The following is a 10,968-nucleotide window of genomic DNA, read 5'->3' as shown; positions in this document are numbered from 1 at the left end:
GTAATTTTGGGTTCAACGTAGGATACTAATAGTTACGACTGAACTCCACACTCCCATTACTACACAAAGTGTGTAATGGGCAGCATAATGATTCTAAATGGCTACTATAAAAAAAGCCCCGAGGTATATTTAAGGACACTTGCTCTCTTAGTCAAACTTGTCAGACTAGATCAGAAGTGCCCTCGACGCAATTTGCAGGGTTCGAACATCCAACACGAGGAAGATTTCGCTTGAGATCAGCTTGAGGAAAAATTAGATTCGATTTTATTTTTTAAAATCGGACAATCATAATTTGCTCTATTATACTTCAAAAAAGAGGGGGGATTATTTTCTTCGTGATCTCGCCATGAGCAAAAGATAACAAAAAACAGTGAACTTAACCATGCATGAACTGACAGCCTTATTTGTTCTTGGTCACGCATGTGACGATACTGACACATGCTTCCGGATCAAACAGAATAATGTTCAACAAAGAGTGAAGTTATTTTGTTCTTGGTCACGCCATTAGAAGTGCCGATACCATCTCCATGTTGGAATATGCACTGCGATGTTCTAGCCATGTTCAGGACCATATCAGCAAATCCACGAGAGAGTTGAGTTCTCCAGCACTCCTCGCTCAACTTCTTCCATGAGTGGCTCAGCATGTCCCTTATGCGTTCGATCGCAGCCCGCTCGGTCTCACCCGATTCATTCATGCTGCACTGGACTGATTTGGGCGTGTCCCCTCTCTCCATCTCAGCCTACATACATATATGCACTTACGATTGAGAATACGTAAGGTCTTTGCAACCCTCCACAGAAGCATGATTGTTTATACCTTTGAAGTACCCAAGTCGTTGGTGAGGCGAACAATGAGTGAGGACCAATATATAAGTTGGAAACCTCCTTGTTGCAGCAAACTAGTAGAGTTGTCGCTTAAAGTGTTTCCTGAGAGACAATATGCATGAGACATTGCTATCGGACCACCAACTGACATCCACGAATTCTCAAGGTACTCCTCAAGTGTAGGTTTGTAGCCTTTGTGAAACCATTCTGCCTCGGTTAAGTATGCTTCACAGAGACTCTCCCACTGCATGCAAAAAGATCACTTCATCGTTAGGCATCAGAAGAGAAGATTAAAAAGATTTGGAAGCTTTAGGTTTCAGTACCACCTCTTTCCTAAACAAGGCCGTTGCATCCCACCCATGATCCTTCTCAATATCAGCAGCAGTCTCATTGACAAAGTTGTGCAAGGCCAAGTAACAGCACTTCAAGTAATCCGGAAGGGTATCCATAGCCTCGAGATCCCAACTGAGAAGGAAAAAAGTGAAAGGTTATCATTGGTGTTATTTGCGTGAAAACATGCATCGGAAGCTCTTAACGCAGGCATGATGAGAAATTTGAGTTCTTACGCTTTGACAGCTGCCGTGAAGAGCTTGACTTCTTCAGGCAAATCATAGACATCATATACGTCATCGATGACTGTGAGAATGCAGATCAGCTTGGTGAGACCCACTCTACACTTGGAGAACTGGGGCTCGTGGGCGATCCCGACAGCCCACAGATAATTTTCGAGTAATCTGTCTCTGGAGAACTTGAGCTTCTGCGCCAGACCCAGTTCATTCCACCACCTAACAGAAATAAAAACTTCAGGATATACCGCAAACAAATTCCATGGACAGACATATTACTCGAGGTTGTCGTTATCTTCACATCTGAAATATGAGAAACGTAGGCTTTCGTGTAGTTACAAGATATGCATCCGATCTTACTTGGAGAGCTCCCTCATCTCCTCTCGATGTATCGATTGCACAATGTTGAAATCTAACTTAGCCAGCTTCAGGAGGACCGGGTTTCTACACTCTTGCCGGTCGTAGACGTCGATGAAGTACTTTGTCTCCAGCCTTGGCATCCTCCAACGCAAAGGAATTTCTAGGGAATGTCTCACTTGCTCTGCGACGTGCGGGTCAACTTGCTTTTCCAATAACTTCAGATGCATAGCACTGAATTTATTGGCTTCGTCTAAAATTTCCTCTCCGTCGATGGCGAAGTGGGATGCTTCATATAAGCTAAGCAGCCCTCTGACGTCACGGGCTAGGCATTTCTTAAATCCTTTCTCATCTCTGTACTTCTCGAACACGTCTGCAACCGCGAGATCCAAAGCAGAGGTTAGCTCATAACACTACGATTGACCTCCATGCATCTTTAAGTAGCTGCTCTGCGTTCATTTTAAGGTTTGGTCCTGATGTTTCTCTCTCTCTCTGTCTCTCTCTCTCTCTCTCTCTCTCTCTCTATATATATATATATATTCAATCATGCAGCGCCACTATTAAATTTAGTAACTGATTCATCAAAAATTGAAGTCAGATGGCTTGATGTTAAAAATTTAGGATTAATATATATATAGTCAAATTAATCCTTTTTTTTTCTCTCTCTTCTATTTTAGAGAATATTAGCTCTGATATTATGTTAGAAATCTTACAATGATGAGTGAGTCAAACTAGTAATGATTAACATACATTGAATGAACACTAATTTAATTTAAAAAAGATTAAACTAATAAATTATGGATTAGACTTGAATATATATATTATTCGACTCATTCGATATTTATTATTCAGTTTCCTTCTTAATCTCTTCTCAAATGAATATTTTCTAATATTTAGAAATAAAAAAAAATGAAGATTTTGAAAAATGATACCAGAGGGCACACTGTGTCCATGTTCTCTAAGGAGGCGGAAGCCAAGAGCAGTCTGATGCACGTCGTGGTTGGGCCACAAGCCATTCGTGTAGATTTTCCCCAAGGACTCGTTGATCTCCTCGCCCAAGTGGTACGCCACACCGAGGCGTTGCATCGAGCCAATGAGATGAAGCTGAGCCGAGGGTTCCTTGTATGATTCCAGCAAGTACTTGGCCTCCAGCTTCAGTTCGTCCAGGTCCGCAGTGAACCTTTCGTCCTACAGAAACATCAAGCGAGCAACGAAGGCGTGAACCAGGCAGAGATAGCGATACAAAAAGAAAACATGTGCTTGACGATTACGGAGTAGGAGCTTTCAATGGATTGGATGAGATGGTGATCCCATATGCTGGGGTGGTAATCGGCCGACCGACGTGAGCCCTCGAGTGTGTTCCGCGGACTCCGTGCGCCTTCTTCTCGCAAGCACATGATCCTGCAGGGTTTCTGCATGTGGAAGATGCAAGGATTAATGAGCGCCACCAGCAACAACTGCATCATTGCTCGCTAACCAAAGTGTTATTTCTAACCGACGACAGCGGAAGACGCGGCGGATTCATGATGAAGCCTATGCTGACAGGTGACTGCAAAAGATTGGAACAAGAGCTGAGCATCGCTAGTATTCTTTCTTTTTCTTGAAGGAAAAAGTGGTCAGGAGAGAGTTGTGATCTCTGGTGCCGCTGTCAGATGAACAGATGGATATTGCCCAGGTTATGGCAACGACAATGGCTGCTATTTATGATCGTGAACGTTTCTTTTATAATAATAATAATAATAATAATAATAATAATAATAATAATAATAATAATAATAATAATAATAATAATAATAATAGATGCCATTATCTAACAACTGCCCCTTTTTATGTATTTTTCTGTTACTACAGATACGGACGAGGTTAAGAGCCGTCGCACTGGCGAAGACTGACGTGTTCCCCCCACCCTCTCTGCTATTTTGCTCAGCCTACGTCCAGTTATGCCGGAGAACCATTGATCCAAAATGGCATTACTGACGCTTCGCATGTGCGAAAGGACAAGATGACATTGACATATTTTGTTCCGGTTACCTAGTTGGCATAATACTATGTTCCCGTGACTAGTTTGGTCCACTGTTCTGTGGACAGAAGACAGCATGATACTGACATCTATACATGCTGTTACTGCAGATAAAAGACAGCATGATATTGAGATATTATGTTTCCGTTATCTAGTTTATCTATACATGCTGTTACTATAATAAACACAAAATTCATAATATATTATTATTTTATAAAACAATTAATATCAAAATTTAAAATTAAATAATAATATATCTAAATATTACGATACGTATTTTTAGATTTTTTTTAAAATTTATCTTATATACTAGCGTATCATCATCGGATCCGAGATATGTAGTGATAGTAATGAGAACTAGTCTCGTTTCTCCTCTCTTTCTATCCCTCACATTATTAGGGGGGAGAAGAAAGAAGATTTGTAATCTTTCAATTATGTCATTTATCAATACATCTAAATACTCTCTGCATATTAGCATATTCAATTATAGTGTATTTATGTTGTGTTGAATCCTTAGGAGATCCTATTTATTTATAAATGAGAGCAAAGAGTTTACAATAAGTAATTAGAAGAGTCCCCCCAAGATCATCTTATAAAGAATCCTATCATAATTGGACTTCCTTTCTATTGATCAATAATCATCATCAAAATCTAATTATATCTATAATATATCTTATCTAATTAGATAGGGACATATAATATAATATTCTCTCTTTTGGTCCGAGTAAGATACAAAAGGGTTTAAAATTAAAAATAAATAAAATAAAATTTATTTAAAAATAATTTTGTCCAATTGGATTCTAAATTTTAAAAAATCATTTATACCTATGCAAATTTAAAAGAAATAGGTTAATAAGTCTAATAAATATAATAATACTACATTAAGTTAAACTAGTAATATGAGTAATAATGGTTGTATGTAATCAATATCATACTTCCTTCTATGTTCATTAACATTATTAGTCTTTCCTAATATAGTACAAAATAATCATTGTAATTTGTTTTGTCAAGATAATCCTATTATCACATTCAGCCATAATATGTGAATAGGATAATATAAATAAATAATTTTTAGGTATGCAAGCAAGAATATTGATTATAATGTCCACTCAAACATGTATCACTATATCTTTTATGAGTTTCTCATAAACCCAATTGTAAGAACATGTTCTTTTAAACATTTTAGACTATAAGTCCTAATTGAATAGATCAACAATTAATATAGTGGAACTCAAATTATTTAATTGATGTTAATTATTTTTAGATTATTTTCTTTAACCATCAAGTACTTTATACCGTAATGCATAGAGCTGTAATAATACTTACCATTTTCAAAGAAGAAAGCTATTGTGATATGTCACAAAGTATCTTCAGTGACATGCAATTGAGTTTAACCATATCAAGTCTTGAGATAAAATTTTATAATTATAAAACTTAATTACTAGCCTCAAAACATACCATAAAATCAACTTCTATCATTAATAATATAATAATATATTCTTTTATATTCTTTTCTATAAATTACCACTCTAATGGATATAGATATAAACTATAAAGTGGACTTCCTATTATCAAGACAATTTATAAAATCAACATATAAAAAATATCATCATTTTAAGCTGATCTAATTTTATATATGTGAGCAGAAAATCCTTCATCCTTTCTAAATATCTCATTATTTATTTTGCAGTCATTTAGTATTTTCATTCATAGGTAACTCTAGTATCTATCTAGTATTTCAATTGCAAAACTGATATTTGACTTGACATAGGCTTGAGCATATAATAGACATTCAACTATCGTATAAATAAAGAATATTTTTTTATTTAATTTTTTATTAAGTCATTTTAAAAATAATTATTTTAATTAAAACTTTATTTTTATCATTTGTTGAATAAAGCTATATACTAAATCTCTTCAATACTCAAACAATATATTCTTTTTGAGATAGTCCTAATAATCCTTGCGATATCTCATTTAAATCAATCATCTTAAAATTTATGGTGAAAATTTTTTTTATTCAGTATAATAAACCAAGATCACTATTAGGAAACAAAATATTATCCATATATAAAACCAATATAATAAACTTACTCCCATTAATATTTTGATATAAATACTTATAAATAATATTTTTTTTAAATCTAAAGGAGCTAATGATATTAAGAAATTTTATATATCATTTGCTCAGAAGCTTGTTTAAGGTCATAAATGGATTTCTTAAATTTGCACACCAAAATTTCATATTTCTTCCATTTTCTCTATGGATCATTTAGGTTAACCAATATAAATCTAGATCTCCCAACAGAAAACTTATTTTCACATCCATATAATGTAACCCAAAACCATAAGTCACTAATGTCATATCGATTCTTAATGAGTTTATTTAAAAAAATAGAGAAAATATCTTGTTTTGATCAATACATTCTTTATGAGTTAAACCGTTGACATAAGTTTGACCATTGTATCATTCGACATTATCCTTTGAGTTATGTTTATGTAACAGATACTTTCATAGTCATTGTATAATTCATCGAGTTCTTAAATACTATTTTGGTTATTAATTTTAACTATTTTTTTATTACATGATATCACTTTTCAAAATCACTATCTTTTGTGAAAACAATGAGGGATCATTTTGATTTCTATAACATAATCTAATTCTTTTAGATATACCATGTAATAATTAGAATAATAGGATTTCTTTTCCTTTGAGATATTCTCAAAACTATCGATTATAATTATTCTACAAGATCATTAGGAATGATATCAATATTATATGGGAGTTTATTAATGTTATTTTATTATTCATCTTTATCAAATCATTTAATGATTTGAGTAACAATAATCATTTGAATGATAAAGGAGGATCTATCTCCTCAATATTAAGACTAAAGTTTGAGATTTTCACTTTTGTTGATTCGCTATGTTTTCGAAATTTTACATTATCAAATTCAATTATCTTCGTACTATAATTATGACAATAAAATATGTACACCTTTGAATTTTTCTGGATAAATAATTAAATATTTAAAAATAGTTATTGAATTTAATTTCTTTTTATGTGAATTGAAGACTCTAGAGGACAATCCTAAATATGTAAATATCTTAAGTTATGTTTCATATCAGTTTATAACTCAAAAAAAGTTGATAGAATTAACTTATTCAAAATATACATAATCATCCTTAAAGCTTCTCATTATATTAATTTGGGTATAGAATAATAATCTATCATGCAACTAACTATATCTATAAGAGTATGATTTTACATTTCAACCATCTAATTCTACTTTGGCATATCTAGTAAATCATATTGAACATAAATACTATACTTTTTTTAGGAATATAGCAAAAGAACTATAATTACGATTAGGTTCATCATAACTACTACAAAATTTATCACCCTTGTTAGATATGATAATTTGACTTTTCTATCTAATTATCTCTCAGCTTCATTTATGTACACTTAGAGGTATTAACAACTTGAGACCTTATATAAATTAGATATATATAATCATATCTCAATAGGTTATCTATAAAAGTGATAAAATGTCTATATTTACTAAAATAAAAACATGAAATGACCCACATATATAAGCATATATAATCTCAATGAGTTTATGAAACTATATTTTATCTCAATATTGGATTATAGGATTGTTATAAACTCAAGATTCACATTAATTCTATATAGACCATCATACAAAATTCAATGATGAACTTTTATTGAATCATATTAAGTTTACGACCATCAAGAGAGAAATAATATCCTGACAATTCTAGATTAAAAAAATCTAAATTTTTAGAATCATCTCTAGGCATAGGTGATAAGTATTAACTACTATTACTTTGCTTTAAGATAATTCCTTGTAATGATGAATATTTCATTCTCTTTTAGTTTTCATATTAAAATGAATCTCTATTATTGATAATATATATTGAAGTATCAGAATTAATCCATCAAGTATTAGAAAAAGATTTATATAATATTTGATTAGAAACATACAAAGTCAAACTTATACATTTTCCTTTTAAACCTTATAATTCTTTTTCACATGACCTTCCTTGCTATAAAAGTAGCATTTTACCGTGAAGATTTATAAAATCAGATTTTTTTTAAACTTTAACTTATTTTATTATTATCTATTTTAGGATCAAGAAAGACACTAAGAGGGGGTGGAGGGTGGGGGAGGGGGTGAATTAGTACAATAGATACAAATGATAAATTTCAATGATTTTGAAAAACTTTATTCGATTAAATTATAAGTTCGACAAAAATCGTTAGTTTGACTTGAATAAGTTTGCAAGTGAGTAGAGAAGAGGGGATTGAATAGTTTGCAATGAAGTAAAATGAAGTAAAGAGAATAAGCAGTAAGGAAAGAATACATCAGAATTTAGAGTGGTTCGGTCGTTGTGACCTACATCTACTTCCGATTCCTCCTCCGTCAAGATCATCGGTGTCCACTAATGGTCTTCTTTCAATAGGCAAAGGTCAACCACTTTTTTACAATACTTTCTTCTTTTTACAGGTTTAGAAGATAACCTTTGTAAGCTTCACATATCTTCTTAGATATTACGAGATAAAGAGAAAGAGGAGGACTCTTTCTCTTAATGATAGATGTTTGGTGGGGCATCGTGGAAGGCAAAGGGTCCCAAGCTCTGTGACTGGAGTACCTACAAGGATTTGTTCCGGATGGTTCAGGAAGAAGGGCTCAAGTTGCAGGCCATCATGTCATTCCATATTTGTGTGGAGGGCACCGTGAATATCCCGATGCCGCCATGGATTCTTGAGGTGGGCAAGTCAAACCCGGATATCTATTACACCAACAGGCGTGGCACCAGGAATCACGAGTACCTCACCATCGGAGTAGATAACCAACCCATATTCCAAGAACGCACTGCCGTGGAGGTGTGACTTGCAACCTCACATTCTTTCTGATATTATAACCTTAGTGGGTCGTGCTTTGCACTGTTTTGTCATCGAACTTCTGTCATGTCTAACCGAGCAAAATGACTCCTGACTGTAGCGAGGATGTTGTTGATATAAATCTTCATATCCATTACACAAATTTCAGCAAAGAGAAATGAAAATGGAACCATCTGAGAGGCTGTAAATTCTGAAAGCCAGAAAATATATGTTATTTGTGTGCAGGTTTACCGAGACTTCATGAAGAGCTTCAGAGAGAACATGGCAGATTTTCTGGATGCCGGCGTCATTACCGACGTAGAGGTGGGTCTTGGCCCTTCTGGAGAATTGAGGTACCCCTCGTATCCTGAGGCACAGGGTTGGGTTTTCCCCGGCATCGGGGAGTTTCAGGTGAGATTGTTTTGCTTTGGCTAATCTTCTCTTTTTCTCTTTTAGCTTGTTGTGCATGGCTAATAACACTCCATCTTTTGCAGTGCTACGATAAATATATGAAGAGAGAGTTCAAAGAGGCTGCAACGGTGGCAGGACATCCTGAGTGGGACTTACCGGATGATGCAGGTGAATACAACTCCAGTCCAAAGTCAACCAAGTTCTTCGCAGCAAAAGGGACATATCTGATGAACTCGGGGAAATTCTTCCTAACTTGGTACTCCAACAAGTTGATAATACATGGAGACCAGATCCTGGATGCGGCTAACGAGGCCTTCCTAGGTTGCAAAGTCAAGATCGTCGCCAAGGCAAGTGCATGTACTCGCACATCGTCTTCACACCATTAGCCAGACTTGTTTTGTGCATTGTCATGACTTCCGTCGCAGATAGCTGGCATACACTGGTGGTACCAGGACGACAGCCATGCAGCAGAGCTGACTGCAGGATACTACAACCTGAACGATCGCGACGGCTACAGGCCAATCGCCAGAATGCTGGCGAGACATGATGCCATCCTTAACTTCACCTGCGCCGAGATGATAAATTCTGAGCAGATAAAGATGGCAATGAGTGGGGCTGAGGAGCTGGTTCAACAGGTAATTAAAGTTGGATTTGGAGGCGGGACTCCACGGATGCATGGATGGTTCATCGTTTTGCGATTGTATGCCAGGTATTCAGTGCAGCATGGAGGGAGGGGATCGAGGTGGCGTGTGAGAATGCACTCAGTAGATATGATAGAAGGGGATACAACCAAATTTTGAGGAATTCAAGGCCACAAGGGATCGACCGAAGTGGAAAGCCACAACGAAGGGTGTTTGCGATGACATATCTTCGACTGTCCGATGAGCTACTCAAGATGGTAAACTTCAGGATATTCAGGACATTCGTGAGGAGGATGCATGCCGACCAGGTAATATCACATTTGGATTTCTAAGCTCAAGGAAAGTGACCCATCGACTGCGGCTCATTACTAACAAGCATAGATAGCACTTGGAGTTTGCTGCTATATTTGTGGTCTCTTTACAGGAGTGTAGTACTCTGAAGAAGTTGAGTTTGCTGCTAATTGGTGGTGTTTTTAACAGGATTATTGCCCGGATCCATGGAAGTACTACAAACCTATTACAGCTATGCAAAGATCCAAGGCAGCGACACCAATGGATAAAATCTTGGAAGCAACGGAGCCTACTCCACCATACTCGTTTGATCCTGAAACTGATACGAGTGTTGGTGGCGCTTATGCTGAAATCATCGATACATTATTCGGCCTATTCGATTAACATACCGCATAATGCTAGGAAAGAGGATATGGAGTTAATAATAAGATCCCGCTGAAGGGTGAACTTGTCGTCACCATTAACTACATTTGGATGGCGCTCACTGTGAAATCCAACAACAGGAGTGCTTGAGTTCATATGGACTCGAATCCTCTCGTTACTGAAACGAACTCCATATGATATTTCTTTGGTATCCCAATATCTGAGCCACTTTCAATGTTATGGCCCCAACTGCCGTTGGTAAAGTTGATGACATTGGATAATTAGTGATATTAAGGGAAGCTGATTTATCATACATCTCTCTATTATTGTTACTATTATTACTACTACTACTACTACTACTATTATTATTATTACAGCATGCATGTTATCATCGAAGCATTCTTAACTTACTCATGCACTATAAATTGTTAATAACTATGTGGCAGAAACACAAAGAAAATAATCTTCTTACATCTGCTTATTCCAGCCTTGGATCCACCGAATCATATAAAAGTTAGTGGCACATATGACCTCCCGTATTTTTTTACCGTGAAATGTGAGCGGATACGCAATTGATATACTCATTGT

General features: G+C 35.5%; 1 protein-coding gene and 1 pseudogene across 1 annotated transcript; one reads left to right on the top strand and one right to left on the bottom strand.

The window, feature by feature from the left end:
- Positions 1-358: 358 nt before the first annotated feature.
- LOC103988959 (trans-ocimene synthase, chloroplastic-like) lies at positions 359-3,428 on the bottom strand. The gene is made up of 8 exons (XM_065157630.1): positions 3,244-3,428; positions 3,020-3,160; positions 2,681-2,936; positions 1,752-2,121; positions 1,392-1,610; positions 1,152-1,290; positions 818-1,069; positions 359-740 (listed from the first exon to the last, which is right to left on the bottom strand). Exons 1-8 carry the CDS (start codon positions 3,325-3,327, stop codon positions 450-452), a joined length of 1,752 nt encoding a protein of 583 aa, XP_065013702.1. The 5' UTR covers positions 3,328-3,428; the 3' UTR covers positions 359-449.
- A 4,951-nt stretch (positions 3,429-8,379) lies between these two features.
- On the top strand, positions 8,380-10,693 carry LOC135639652 (beta-amylase-like; annotated as a pseudogene).
- Positions 10,694-10,968: the final 275 nt, after the last annotated feature.

This window comes from Musa acuminata, chromosome BXJ3-6 (genome assembly GCF_036884655.1).
Source record: "Musa acuminata AAA Group cultivar baxijiao chromosome BXJ3-6, Cavendish_Baxijiao_AAA, whole genome shotgun sequence".
Taxonomy (NCBI): domain Eukaryota; kingdom Viridiplantae; phylum Streptophyta; class Magnoliopsida; order Zingiberales; family Musaceae; genus Musa; species Musa acuminata.
Note: the sequence above shows the minus strand (reverse complement) of the source record. Positions and strands in the feature narration are given on the sequence as shown.

Excerpts from the sequence above, each read along its gene's own strand:
- LOC103988959 (XM_065157630.1), bottom strand. The coding sequence starts at position 3,327 with ATGCTCAGCTCTTGTTCCAATCTTTTGCAGTCACCTGTCAGCATAGGC. Across the intron at positions 1,291-1,391 it reads TTCACGGCAGCTGTCAAAGC|TTGGGATCTCGAGGCTATGG; the intron begins GTAAGAACTCAA and ends TTTCCTTCTCAG. Across the intron at positions 1,070-1,151 it reads CGGCCTTGTTTAGGAAAGAG|TGGGAGAGTCTCTGTGAAGC; the intron begins GTGGTACTGAAA and ends TTTTGCATGCAG.